Genomic DNA, 14,674 nt, shown 5'->3' on the forward strand with positions numbered 1-14,674 from the left:
TGTCAAATATTATAAGTAATATATCCAAGGACTTTGTATATGTAGGACTGAGTACTCGCAATCTTAAAGCGAGCCGAGGTAGAGGTGTAGTACAGAGGCTTTGTTTCCCTTTCTAATAGGGTGACCACAATATTTGTGTTACGTGGGTCTTTGGGGACTTGTTGTAATAATTGTGATAAAAAATTGGGAATCAAAGAAAATTATTTTAGCTTTAAAGATATCAGTAAGATCATTCATGGATAATTCTACTACAAAATTATAATAAAAAGTCCTTGATTATATCAGGTTTTGTGACACTGTGCATGAAAAATTTCTAGAATTAAACTTGTGCGAAAAAAAATGATTAAACTAACATACATGGTGTAAGAAATGTAAGGATACTTATATTATTAATCTATAGGGATATATATATATATATATATATATACATATGTATATGTATACACATATTATTCAATTTTTACAACAGCTTTGCCCGTATTTTCACCACGCAACATTCCTACAAGAGCATCAACCATATTTTCAAAACCATAGTAAGTTTTCTCTCTGTACTTTAGCTTTCCTTCTTTCAGCCATTGTAAGTTGGCCTGAACTCCCTCCTCCCATCGATTATTCCATCGGGTAACTTTAAATCCTTCAACTTTTAACTCCTTCTGTACTATTGCCGGCTGAAGAATAGTTGCTGAAATGAAAAATAAATATCAGTTCGTTAGAGCTCGAAGGGTGCAGACTGCAGGCTCGACTAATCATGTATTTATCATCATCATACATTTTATAAGTCCGTAATCATTCACTACTAGATCTAGGCCTATCCCAAGGAGCCGCATCACTCTGACCTTGGCCTTCCTCATCCAGCTACTACCGGCCACCTGTCTAAGGTCGCCGGTCCAGTGGACAGGAGGGAGTCCCACTCTACGCTTGTACCATGTACATGGTCTCTTATAAGAACTCGTTTATCCCTCCAGTCATCGGTCGTTCGGCATACATGGCAGCCCACTGCCACTTCAAATTTTAAGGTACCTACTACTTACTTATATATTGTATTACTCGTAAACACAACTCAGGATACTCCATTCTATTTCAGTCTCCAGTGTACATACCTAACTAACGTTTATTTTAATATAATAATGGACAACATTTCAAAAAACTAAAGCTGCTATAAATCGAAAACCATTTCGAGATTTAGCTTTAATGGCCACAAAAAAAATGTTTTTGTATTTTTTGGATGTATCATTTTCGAGAAAATCATAAAATAGTAAAAAAGTGCTGATGACGTCATGCATCAGGTGCGATGCATTTTGATGATCAAAGCCTATAGATTTAAAAACAAAGTAACTGTCACTTTCATTTTTGATTGAATTTGACGTTTTATCGTGACGTTGTTGTTTATTTGGGTCATTTTCATTAATTCTGTTCTGACACTTTCTGACTATTTTTTTATTTATTATTAAGAGAAGACCTCTATATAATATGTCCCAGAGCATGCCACCGCCTACACAGCTGAAAAAATGCTTCTGCTTATTTTTTTACATGATAAGTACCTACTTTCCATCATCAGAAATATCAATGTCATTTGAAAATGACCCATTTGTTGGTTGGCATGTAAACAAAGTTTAAATGTCACTTGTCAGTGTCATTTATGTTTTTTTTCGAGACTCAGGCAATAGACAAAAATAAAAATTGAGCCTAATATGTGACGTCACTTCCGGTTTTAAAATAATTAACTTTAAAGTTAAAAATAACATGCAAAAATTTTTTTTTTATTTTTTTTTATAATTAATTACAAGATTTATTTATTCATGCAAGACCAAATTAAAATTAACAATTCCATATAAAAAAAAATCCACCAGGTTTCGTCATTAAAATATAAAATTACATAATTTCATCCGCGACATGCTTCGTCCATTTACAAAATAAAGAAGTCAGCAAACATCCTTCGTCAAGTTAAATAATTAAAATAGCCCGCCCCAGGACGCACCCGACCCAAAGGTTCCCATGACGCTGGCAGCATTGCCACGCTGCACTGCGAGGGAGATCCTCTGCATCAAGTACGCCCCAGAGCGCTTGTCATGGCCTCGATCCCTAAGACGCCGCCCTAACTCTTTTATGAATGTCCTGCCCTGTGTTCCCCAGACCCCAGTCGTCTCCAACGCTAGAGGAACGAATATGTATGAGGTCATGAGTGCGTGGTATTTAGCGCATTTCTGCCTTGCTGCTGCCTCCGCTGCGGCACCGGCTGTTGCTGCAGTGAAAGCTACGTGCGACTGCGCAAAAGTGCAAAAATTAATGTATATACAAAATAAAAAATACGGGTCCACTAATTTTCTATAAACTTTCCGAATAGCTAATAAAAATATAGGGTAAAGAAAATGAAATGTTGTCCATTGAACGTATATACGTATTAAGTAGCAAAGTTACAAACCTTTTGGTAAAGCCGCATCATTATAAGAAGAGACTGCCCCACATATCGCCACCCGACCATATTTGTTCATCGAGTTAATTATAGTGGAACTGATTTCACCACCAACCTGTTGGGAAATATGGTGTAAATTTACAGATAAAATAAGTTTGTTATAAATGCAACTGCAAAAAACAATATAATAATACCTATATAAAAAAATCTTACGTTATCAAAGTAGCAGTCTACACGTTTAGGTGCTCCTTCTTTAAGTGCTTTCTTTATATCAACTGTTTTATAGTTAAAAGCTCTATCGAATCCAAGCTCATTTTCCAGATATTGACATTTTTCATCGGAACCGGCAAATCCAATAACATTACAACCTGCAAACATTTATTCTAAATATTAGTATAGTACAGAAATCGTACTTCATACTCGTAATAGTTCAACAGTTACAACAGTTACTTTTATACTTACTAGCAAAATGTAATATGTACCTACCTAATATTTTTCCTATTTGACCAACGTGCGACCCCACAGCCCCTGCAGCTCCAGTGACAACTAATGTTTCACCAGGTTTTGGTTGGCATAACTCTTTTAGTCCAAAATATGCTGTATTTCTGTAAAAAAAATAACTGAGATTAACTTTAAATTTACTGTGGAATTTACTGTAGAAATGGGACTTCTATAAGTACTTAATAAGTTGAGCCAAAAGACGATGTTTTTTTAGAATTTATTTTCTTTTAAGTATAATGCAATATTCTGCATTATATATTATATATTGTATCATCACGGCTGAACGAAACTAATGCGGTAACGCAGCCAGCATAATGGGATCCTTCGGATAGAGTGCACCGTTGTGGTCTTTTTTAATGTTAAAAATTTAGTGAACTTAAGTTTCCTTATGTCCTAAATCTGTTAGTAATTTGATTTGGTATAAATGCTTTTATAAATGGTTTTCGATAATGACGTGTACACCTATAAATGGTTTTGGCAACGAAATTTGTAATGATGAATAAGTTATGAGTGTGTGTTGTGTAAACTGCTGGTGTTCCATATTTGATTTTTAAAAATATAAAAAATAAATAAAAAATAGATTTGAACAAACAGCTAGTTATATATAAATAAAAAATTGTGTTTAAATAAATCTCACCCTGGCATTCCTAATACACCCAAGGCCAGAGAAATTGGATAAGTTCCTAATTCTGGTAGAAGTGAAAGTTCCAGTGAACTAGATGATTTATCCGGATTGCAAACGGTATGTGTGCGCCAACCAAATGAAGCTACTACATATTTACCAACTGGATATTTTTCATTACGGCTATCTATGATTCTGAAAAAATATACATTATTAATTCAGCTTAACATCAATACAAGTAGGTATTAGTTATATAGAATGTGGTGTGTATTACGGATGCCAACTTACTTCGCAACTTGACCTCCAATCATATCTGTCGGTAATTTGTATGCTGCCATGTATGCACGCATGTATGGATCAACACTCAAAAACTCCGCCTTTGTCAAAATATCTGGAACAAAATTTAAGTTATTTATTTACTTTACTAGGAAATTGATAAACAATATAGGTAAATCAATACAATAAGTTTACAAGGTAGGTACTTGCCTCCATCTTTTAAGTCTGGAAGAGTCTCTTCAACTATTTGAAAATCGTTTTTTTTTGGCTCGCCCACAAAATATTTGGTAAGGACATATTTTTGAGCACGAACCTTACTCGATATACCAGAATATAGACGCATGTTAGACAACATCGTTTTATCGTATATTAACAAGTATGTTATATTACCTGAAAAAAATATTTAAAATTGTAAAAACATAAAACGAACCCTACCCAAATAATAAAAAAAACATCAAGTACCTATATTATGATCGTGAATGTGTTTTTGAATATTTGCTTCTCTTTCATGGAAAAACTACTGAACGTGATTCGATTTATGTATGCTGGAATCTTGCAGCGGAGTAAAACATTATACTACTTTTTATCCTAGAATTCAAACAGAAAAACGTTTTAAGGCGAAGCGTATTTAATTGCTGAACTGATTTGAGATTCTGAAAGTAATTTTTTAATTGTTTTTATTGTAGTTTTATTTGTAAACTCGGCCTTCTAGAGTACCTGAGTAATTTATGTTTATAGACGCCGTAACTCAAAACTAGTAACAATACCTATAATTATATTTTATATAGTATATAAAAGTATTAAGTAATATAGTTAAATTATAAAAAATAGCTTCTCCATAGTAAAAAGTTACGTGATCATTCACATTTTTGAAGTTGTCCATTCATAATGATTTAAAAAAACCCTTACCTAAAAAAGTTATTAACGAAAAAATACCGTTCTCATCTTACTTACATTTGCAGAGAAATCAAAAAATACGGATACTTTTTTTAATATATATTTATAATATAAATAAATAAATAAATAAATATGTGGAGACATCTCTCACACGGCCATCCGACCCCAAGCTAGGCAGAACCTGTGTTATGGGTGTCGGACAGCTGATATATCTACACAAATATATAGATAGATAGATACTAAATATAAATATCAACACCCAAGACCCGAGTACAAATATCTGTCTTTAAACAAATATCTGTCCCAGCCGGGAATCGAACCGGGGACCTTCGGCTCAGTAGTCAGGGTCACTAACCACTACGCCATTCGGTCGTCTCGTATATTATATTCAATAAATAACTTTGCAAAAAACCTGTGATTAGTCTAGTGCCTAGCCTACGCTAGGCGAATAATAAAAAAGTCTCGTTGCAAAACGACGGCGCGGCTGCTCCCTATTTATTTATTTGTCTTCGGGCTTTCTCTCAGAATAAAGTTGTCCAATATGGGTTTTTAATCTGTGATGAGGAAATATGAATGAACGAACGAACGTCATACATAAGTACACCAATATGGCCGGCATTATTGTAAAAATACTATGGATGCGTCTATTTAATAATTACTGTAAATAAACATTATTTTAATTGATATAAACTTACAGCTGTAAGCAATTAATGATGTTAAAGTGTCGTATTTACCAAATTTACGCGATTGATCAGAAGATATGAATTAAAATAAATGATTGCGAATCCTCCTCGTAAAATTGAGGTGTTTTGATTTGAGTGTTATTCATTATTATCCGAGATGTAATAATGACTTCAGAGCAAAAATTCAACTGTGTTTTTTGCAAAGAATCCTTCGAGGATAAGGAGACATTACAAATTCATTTTAGGTATGTAATTCTTGCTATTTACTTACAATGAAACATTTTTGTTATTTGTGTGGCAGTTTTAGTAATTCAATGTTAATTTATTGCAGAAAACATGCCGATCCTACGTTCAATAAACCTATACAAAAAACCAAAAAGCCTCAAGATGAAGCTCAGTTGCCTGCAGAAAAACCAACCTCCAAAATGGAAATGGTTAGCTGTGATGTGTGCTCAGAAGAATTTCCTTCTATTTCGAAAGCTATTACTCACAAGCACAAAATGCACCCCGACCACGACGCTAAATATTTTTGTCCTTGGTGCGGAAAACTCTTTACATTAAAGGTAAACCTTGTCTCACTATCACTATCTGAAACAGAAACCAAAGGTTGACTATTTCCCCCACCACTCAATATTTTATCATGCTATCTACATATCACTCTAAAAACCAAAATAGATTCTTACCAATTACCTACTTAATGATTACTTACTGATAATTTTTTATGCAATGACTAAGTAATTTAATAAATAGTGTACACAACCCAAGTAACATTTTTGGTTTTAGAAAGGTTTTGAAAAGGTTCTAGAACCTTTGTATGGAAATCAACTCGTGAGACTTAGAAGTCTCGATAACCTTATATTAACCTTATATTAACCTCCTGAGTGCAAAAAGGGCCCACGTTTTAGAACCTTTCTGAGAGCTACAGCAAAACCTATAGCTCAAACCCAGAACCTTTTGAACTACTTACACAGAACCTAAATACAACCTGCACAACCTTAATTTAACGTTAACATAACCTTGGAAGACAGCTTTTAAGTTCTAAATTAGTCCTGGATGTAACTCTTCTATAACTTGAAACATATTTGATGGATATTTGTAATGCCTTTCCAGGACTCTCGGGTTTTAAAATGTTTCTGTGTAAGATTTTATAATAATTATAATAAATGGCGCCATTACCTGACACTTTCCAAGATTCAAAATGGCTAACTTGTAAGTGTTGTATTAATACAAAATATTATAGTAAGTAGTTAGGCTGAAGTCAGGAAATATGAAAAACTTTGCGACTAGCACTTTATCGTGGTACTTTTGAATAATAGTTCTGTATACGTGACGGGCCTTTTGTAAATAATAAATTTGAAGATATTTTAATTTAAAAAAATAGAAAAAAAATATGTTTGGTGTAAAGTTATATTAGAAATAAAAGTACTGTCTATATAAAAAAAAAAACATATATTTGGAATAGTATAGCATACGCTACTGAATTTTCCCCTACTTAATTAAAATGTATCTTTTTGCCAAGTTTTTTTTTTATTTCAGTGAAAAAATATGGCGGCCGTTAGGAAATTACTAAAAAGCATTAAACATATTTTGAGGATGCCTCTAAAGCTTTAAAATATTCTTGAAAGACTTAAATCATGTGTTTAGCTCATAGCCAGTGCTTAATGCTTTTGGTTTTCACCAAGTAGTCCTAATTTGTTTGCCTAGACAACTCTCACCAGCCTAAAGGTTTAAGATAGGTTTTAAAAATTACTTATGATTTCAACATTCCATAACTTTATGGTTGTATTGAGGTTAAAAATTTAACCTTAAGCTCTCACTTTAGCATAAATGCTAGCTTTTCTAGAACCTTATCAGGAGTCTACGACAACTATAAGATCCTAGAACTATATGCTCTTGAAATACAAGTTAAAATAACGTTAATTTAAACTCTTATTAGCAGCTCCAAGGTTGTATTAATAAACAATTGGTTTTAGGACTTATTAATCATTCTCAAGTACTCAATATGACCAGATAGCGAAGCATTAACCTTTTCACAACCCTTACAAAACCTAAAGGCATTTCTTACAACCTAAGCTCGAATGAAATGTTACTTGGGAAGTACCTACATTAATATTTTGTTGTTTGAAGAAACATAATATATTATTATTGATACTTACTCCATGATTGTTTTTGTCATCTTGCAGCATTTATTCAATAAACACATGGTGGTGCATGAATCCCTGGTGAGTGATGAGGAACAGTTCCACTGCGACAGCTGCGAAGTCAACTTCCACCTGCCTTCAGCCATGATATATCATAACAAGTTCTTCCACCGGCAAGATATGGAACTATTAGCCATTGGCCACTCCAAGAAGCAAAAACTTATAAAAGAGGTAAATTACTTGTATACATATGTATTGTACCTGGATGCCTGTAGTTGGCCTCTAAATTGACTAAAAATCTATGCAGATGACAGAAGCAACCTAAATGTCCTTTTCTATGAAGAATGTGCCCTTTTGAATACCAATAAATTAGACACATGAAATTGAATTGTGTTTCACATGGATCCATGCTCATGGCATTCATAATTTCACTCAAGTAACCATATTTCTAAATTGGCAGAATTTGCTAAGTTATCACGTAGGTTCTACCTTTTTTGGCCTAAGATTTATTTGCCTAATCTCGTATTGCATAGTAACGTTTGGTCAAAGTCTCGTTACGCCGAAAATCGTATGGCATAAATCTCGTTTAGTAAAAAGTTATTTCGCATAACATTGTTTAGCCTAATAATGGTATGGCCAAATCTTGAATAGCCTAATAATGCTATGGCATAGGTTTATTAGGTTTATACAAAGTAATAATATTCGTTTGGCTTTAACTTTGACGGAGCGTCTCCCTACATAGCGCAAACTGGTGCCTTGTATTGGTTTCCGCTGTTTGGAAAACGCTCCGCTCCGCTTCGCTGCGCTCCGCTTTGGTTTTGATGAACATGTGCACCTAACACGCTCCTCCTCGCTTTGCTCGTCGTCGCACCTATTTTTAGGTTTCGATCTCATGGGGTTTGTAATAATTATATTGGTCGTTAACTTTCGATTTTTTGATCATACAATATCGTGATTTTCGGGATGTAGGAGAAAAATACCACAATTTGTACATTAACTACATACTTAATATATTATTTATTAAGATAACATTACGAGAAACAAGATTATACATAGGTATAGACGAACATAAATTTGAGCAAACGAAACTTAGGTGTTTAAAGATTGTGCGTAAAGAGTTTTAGACGAAACGAGCCTTATGCCACATAAGTCTTGGCAAAGTGATGGTTCGGCCAAAAAAGTTTAGACCATACGAGTTATGCGAAATGAGTTTTGGTCAATAAATATTATGCGAGATGAGCGGAACCCTATCACGTAACATAGAGAAAGGGAGAGGAACTGGATAATGAATTGGATGTTGTCCATATTTTAATTGACTTTCTTAAATTTTTCAGGAACTCGTCTCATTATATTATTGTGCATTTTGTGGTGAAGAATATATAAATAAAGTCAATCTTCATGTGAGTAATACTTTGTACTAGTAGCTTTGTAGTAACTGAACTAAAAACCTAACCTGTTTGATCTGGCAGCATCACTGAAATTCATTAAGTATTATGTGAAAGTTTATATGGATTCATGTTTGTTAAGTTTGAAGACAGCTAAACGAATTTTTATGTAACTTGGAATCAGTGAGCTGCCACCATGGCTTAACACATAGGCAACTTTTCATCCTGGAACTCCCACTGTATATTTTTTAAGGCAAAGCAATGCTTATGTAGTAAGCTTGTTCCTGTGCGTGCGTTCATTTATTACCACCATATCCATTGATGGTGAATATTCGTCATGTTCCAGAAACATATGGCTGATGACCATGGAGATGAGAACCAGAGTCCCGATGAAGTGTTGCGATGTCCTCGATGCTTGGCAATATTCTACCACCTAGATGCATATGAAGTACATCTGACATTCCATTCTGTTGAGGATCTTTACTCCAGTGAAGTGTAAGTAATCATTCACTCACTTTTACAGAATATCTCCTAATTTCAATAAATGAGAAGACATGGATCAGTATTGTATGTGTTTCGCCAGTGAGTCACCGGCTTTTCGTTGTACATTGATAGTTACATTAGGTAGCAAACCGTATCGTCGTTTTTGGAATGACAATAATGCACTTGCGGTACCTGCACTATGCACATCCAGAATCTTGATAAAGATTTCTGAAAATGACAGTCTTGCTTTCCTTTCATTTTTCAGGACTGGTGATAAAGATTTAACAGACTTTACACTAGAGTCTGTCCCTCCTATACTGGAAAAAGTAGAAGATTGTGAGCCAGAAGAAGAAGCTGATAATGCAATGGATATTGTAAGTAAATAAAACTATGCTTACTAAAGCTTTATGCTTTTATATTAGATGGTAATAAAATTTTCAGTTTGATAATTCTATTTTAGTTTTTCATGAAACATTTACGAGGCCACAGGCATCTTGGAAAAGCTTCATGACTAGATGATTGTAGGTTGTAATTGTTATGTAGAATTTGATTTTTTATTTATTGTGTAGGTACTGGTATGTGGCAGAAATAAACTAGAAACTACTGTAACATTTTAATCAAGTCCAACATTCGCCACGCGCCCGCCCCGCAGACGCTACGCAGAAGCATCTTCAATACAATTTTGAGATCTATAGATGTGGTAAATGATACTTGGTTGGTTTGGAAATTCAAAGCGTGCTCTGTGATAGATAGATAAGTTATTTATTTAGGTACTTAACACAACACATACACAGGTTACACAGCAAGACTGTGCTGACCAACGATGCGTGCGCGTCGTGGGCGCGTGTCGTCTCCCCACGGCCTAGAACTAATTTAATTCTATACTAATTTAATTTCTAAGGATTTTAGCGCGTACTGGTATGTATAAGTGATTTGCTTTTCTCCAGTTTAACTTACAAAGCAATCATTGTTTCAGGGTGACTTATTGGGACTGACTGCAGACTCAAATGATCCAGCTGAAGATAATCAAGTGAAAGTAAAACATAAAAAGCATAAAAAACACAAAAAGTCTAAGAAAGAAAAAGCCATAACTTTAGATGAGTTTTTAAATATGAACACAGACGTGTTCGGGGATGATTTAGACTTTCAGGGAGTAGAAGAGGTGCCAACCAAAGTGGTTACAAAAAAAATTATAGCCAAACCTAAACCACAATTACCACCCAAGGCAAAATTCATATCAAAAACTGAGCTGGAAAAATTAAAACAACAAGGTATTGTCGTAAAAATGAATAATAAACCCGTTATTAAGCCGACCGGTGGAATTAAAATAGCTGCTGGTGTTAAAATAGCTTCTGGAAATTTTGTGAAAAATAGTAACACAAATTCGCAAATAAAATCCAGTCCACAAATACTAACAAAAAACATTAATGAAGAAGTATTGTCAAAATTAAGCCAAACTCAAATAAAAATTGTGAAAAAATCTGCAGATGCTTCAAGTAGTCATGATGTTCACAACATACAACAAAATGTTTCTATTCGACCAAGACCTTCTGAAAGTGAAGAATGTACTGATAACATCACTGGAACACCAGAAAATATAGAAGTAGAATGTGATGTAGTTCCCAAAAGTTCAGAACCGTCCTCCGAAATAGATCGTGAGGATTTAGAGGAAGATGTGGAGGCTAAATCCCGTTTACAAGAAGATAAAAGTACACAGCCAGCGATTGATAAAGGTGATGTTGAGCCTAATATTCACGAAAATCCAAAGACTGACGCTCAATTTGTATCCAATAACAGAAACGAAATAGAAAAGCAGAAAACAGATCCGTTAGAAAACAATGATTTAAGTGCGTTGAGTAACCACACACATAAGACTGATATCGCTGATAAAAATAAATTAGATTCAATGAATGTTTTAAAGCATATAAGCCAAAATATAACAATCAAACAGCTGAAAAATAGTGAGCCAAGGGGTGGTTCGCCAATTTCTCGTCAAACCAATAGTGACTTGGACAAAGGTAGTGATGTAAAAGTATTAAAAAACTCAAATTTTGACGGACCTGCGGAACCACTAGAAAATCCACCAACTCCAATGGATAACTCTGGTGGTAAAGCATCACTAAATGTCCTTAAAAATTTAGGCCAACACATAACAGTTAAATCACCAATTACGAAACAAGTTACAAGTAGTTCAAACATCATGGACAATATAGACACAGAAGCTAATCAAAATGTATCTGAGAATATTAAGAACGAAAAAAATACCTGTAAAGAACATAAAACTGAAAAGTCATTAAATGTCTTGAAAAACTTAGGAATTACAGTAAAGTCGTCAAACACAACAGCTACAGAAAATACTCCAAAAGACAAAGATTCCATTCAAAAGATTGCTCCTGAAGATACTAGTAAAAACTTCGTAATAAAAGACAACCATAAAAAACCTACGGAGACATCTGGAAAGTCACTTGATGTGTTAAAGAATTTAGGAATAACGGTAAAGTCGTCTAAATTACAAATCGAAAATGATAAATGCAAAGCAAATGAAGAGATGGAAGCTGACTTTGAAGAGCAAATTCAGAGTACAAGTATAAACAAACCAGTAATGAAAAATTATAATGTGACTGAAAAAAACCGCGTTCCACCGAAGTCGAACGTGTTGAGTAATGAACAATCGATAAAGCAGTCACCATTAGTACAGTCAAAGCCAGAAACATCTGAGAATGAATCTAACGATTATGAACATGATGAACCATTTACAGATGATGAAGAAGAAAGCCATAAAGATTTTAAGATGGCTACTATGGATTCGAATATTACTCAAAAACTAATTGCTCAAGGAATTATTGTCAAACCACCAAGTCAGTCTCCTAAATCACAGTCTAATGTAATACCAAAAAAAGAACCAGTCAGCCAACATGTCACTAAACACATCCAACAAAGGACCGGTTCGAACCCTATAACTAGAAATACGGTAAACCCCACCGTAAAAATGAACCATAACATTAAACAAAAATCTTGTCATGACAATCTTATTGATAAAGAATCAAATGATGAACCAGAAATATTTAGTATTGATGATACAGACAGTGAAGAAGATGAAAAACCATCACACAATACCATTAAAAAGACTTGCGCAAAAAAAGCCAATACTACCAATTTAGGAAGCTTCGATAAATCTTTAAACGTTTCACGTAATATTAAAAAAGAAACAAATAACGAACAAACACAATCACCAAAAAATTGTGTAAGTGACTCGGAGCTCTGCGAAGATAATGATTATCACAGCTCTGAAGATGAAACGGATCAGTTACCAGATGATACCAATCATAATTCCACACAAAGTATTGCCAAATTACTGAACAATAAAAATATATCATTAAAAAATTTGCGGTCAGAGAATTATGGACAGATTACACACAAGAAAGATTTACGGCCTCCTGAAAACAAAGTAGTAGTACGTTCTAATGATGATGAAACAAATAGAATAAAATCGTTTGATAATTTCTTATCAAACGAAAGTAGTGATGATGACGGGATTCCAGCTCAAAATGTAGCATCTAAAAAAGAAAGCAACATAAAACACTTAGGAAAGGACTTGACAGTGAAGGCTTTAAGAGATGATGATAATAGTCCACTGGAAGATTTTGATGACGACTATGACCTTGATGACGAACCTACAGAAAGCGAGAGTCAAACCGTAATAAACAAATTAAAAAGCATGAATAAAAGTTTATCAATTAAATCAAATAACCCAAATCAATCGTCAATTTTAAATAAGAGTATAAACAAAAGTGTAACAGTAAAATCCCATCAGACCAACGAATCTGCAATGAAAACATCGCGAGTTTTGAAACGGGAGTCTTCTGAATCGTATATCGAGAAAACAATGGGAACTAATCATAATTTATCTATAAAACCATGTAAGCAATCCAAATTCACGGGTGACGATGACGATACAGATCTACCACCGACGAATCAAACGAAACCACCATCTAAACAAATAGCGGTGCGTCCAGCAAACCAGAGAGTAGTGCAGCATCAAACTTCTGCAGTAAACAATTACAACCAGGAAGCGACCACTAGCGTCAAAACCATTCAGACCAAGACCGTCGTTCAGGAGATTACGACAACTGTTACACGAACTATAAAGACTATCAACCAAGAAGTCTCCAACTCAAGCCAAGTTACTCAAAATGTGTCCGGTAATCCTACTCCGATTCGCGGCAGGATGATAGTGAAGAATATGCGGCCGCAGATACAAGGAGGGATGCGCGGAGTGTCGGTGCGGCCCGCGGCGCCGGGGCTGCAGGGCCGCCGGCCGCCCGCGCCCCGCGGCGCCAACACCGCCGTGCGCAGCGCGCGCCCCGCCCCCCCGCGCCCCGCCGCGCCGCCACCGCGACCCACATTCAACAAACCTCTAAAAATATCACCCAACTTAATGAAACAAATGAAAGTTAAAAACGCGCCCGAACCGGAGCAGGAGGGGCACTTCAGCTGCTTCAAAAGGCCGCGGGAGTCTCTGATCCCGGACGCGGGGGACTCCGTGGAGTCCGTCTGCACGTCGCAGGTCAGCAAGTCTAATTTCAGTAGTTGCACTAAAACCGTGAAGGGTAACTCGGTGGTGACGGCCACGCAGACGCAGTCGGAGGTGCACAGCTCAATGCGGGCGGTGTCGGCGCGGGGGGCGGGGGCGAACACGCTGGCCGCCATAGAGAAGCTGCAACGGCTGGGGCTGGCGGTGAAGCGGCCGCGGCCCCGCCAGGACGATGATGACGAGCCACACTCGCAACTGGCCATTGAAAGCGGCCATTAGTTAACCGCCCACTATAAGTATTTATAATTTACCTGTAAATTCTTACCAATTGTATTGTACATTTATGTAATGAGGACTGAATTTATGTTGAAATTTTGAGTTTGTGAATAATTTATGAAAAATATCACAATTTATAAATGTACGACTTTGATAATTAATACTATGTATATGTTGTGTAGCGTATATCTTAGCCAGGTAAAGAATATTTAGGATAATTAATTATTATGTATAAGTGAAGAGCCCAATTTCTTATGTGTTCGAAGAAAAATAATACTTAATAAATTTTGTAACATTGTGAATGCCAATGTTTTGTAAATATATCTTGTGAAGACATACAATTTAGTGGTTTCCTCATAAGCCGTTATGGTTGTGTACCATAAACTAATAAAAGCATATTTGTGACTAGCTGCATTTTATGTTATTTCCCCTAGTGGATGTGAGATTAGAATGGATTTGCTCT

The 14,674-nt window shown here is 35.3% G+C and overlaps 2 protein-coding genes across 4 annotated transcripts; one reads left to right on the forward strand and one right to left on the reverse strand.

Annotated features, from left to right (window-relative positions):
• Positions 1-428: 428 nt before the first annotated feature.
• Positions 429-6,038, reverse strand: LOC119693079 (prostaglandin reductase 1). Of its 3 annotated transcripts, XM_048622660.1 has the most exons (9): positions 5,884-6,018; positions 4,275-4,400; positions 4,023-4,202; positions 3,825-3,927; positions 3,552-3,731; positions 2,900-3,018; positions 2,627-2,781; positions 2,423-2,528; positions 429-682 (listed from the first exon to the last, which is right to left on the reverse strand). In XM_048622660.1, the coding sequence occupies exons 3-9, from the start codon at positions 4,165-4,167 to the stop codon at positions 450-452; spliced, it is 1,041 nt and encodes a 346-aa protein (XP_048478617.1). In that variant the 5' UTR covers positions 4,168-4,202; positions 4,275-4,400; positions 5,884-6,018; the 3' UTR covers positions 429-449. The 3 variants fall into 3 exon arrangements, with proteins under 3 accessions (XP_048478617.1, XP_037971322.2, XP_037971323.2); XM_038115394.2 differs by lacking the exon at positions 4,275-4,400 and having other exon boundaries at positions 5,884-6,038; XM_038115395.2 differs by lacking the exon at positions 4,275-4,400 and having other exon boundaries at positions 5,811-5,947.
• Positions 5,287-14,619, forward strand: LOC119693077. The gene is made up of 7 exons (XM_038115391.2): positions 5,287-5,637; positions 5,724-5,955; positions 7,576-7,764; positions 8,868-8,933; positions 9,265-9,413; positions 9,667-9,775; positions 10,378-14,619. The coding sequence occupies exons 1-7, from the start codon at positions 5,558-5,560 to the stop codon at positions 14,212-14,214; spliced, it is 4,662 nt and encodes a 1,553-aa protein (XP_037971319.2). The 5' UTR covers positions 5,287-5,557; the 3' UTR covers positions 14,215-14,619.
• The last annotated feature ends 55 nt before the right edge of the window (positions 14,620-14,674 follow it).

Source organism: Plutella xylostella, chromosome 8 (assembly GCF_932276165.1).
Source record: "Plutella xylostella chromosome 8, ilPluXylo3.1, whole genome shotgun sequence".
NCBI classification, from domain to species: Eukaryota; Metazoa; Arthropoda; class Insecta; order Lepidoptera; family Plutellidae; genus Plutella; species Plutella xylostella.

What these genes read in the sequence shown, in the direction of transcription:
- LOC119693079 (XM_038115394.2), bottom strand. Translation starts at nt 4,167, where the DNA reads ATGTTGTCTAACATGCGTCTATATTCTGGTATATCGAGTAAGGTTCGT. An exon ending in GGTGTATTAGGAATGCCAGG is followed by an intron (nt 3,019 to 3,551) that starts GTGAGATTTATT and finishes TTTTTTTTACAG; the next exon opens with AAATACAGCATATTTTGGAC. An exon ending in TAGACTGCTACTTTGATAAC is followed by an intron (nt 2,529 to 2,626) that starts GTAAGATTTTTT and finishes ATTTCCCAACAG; the next exon opens with GTTGGTGGTGAAATCAGTTC.
- LOC119693077 (XM_038115391.2), top strand. Translation starts at nt 5,558, where the DNA reads ATGACTTCAGAGCAAAAATTCAACTGTGTTTTTTGCAAAGAATCCTTC. An exon ending in GAAAACTCTTTACATTAAAG is followed by an intron (nt 5,956 to 7,575) that starts GTAAACCTTGTC and finishes GTCATCTTGCAG; the next exon opens with CATTTATTCAATAAACACAT. An exon ending in CTGATAATGCAATGGATATT is followed by an intron (nt 9,776 to 10,377) that starts GTAAGTAAATAA and finishes TCATTGTTTCAG; the next exon opens with GGTGACTTATTGGGACTGAC.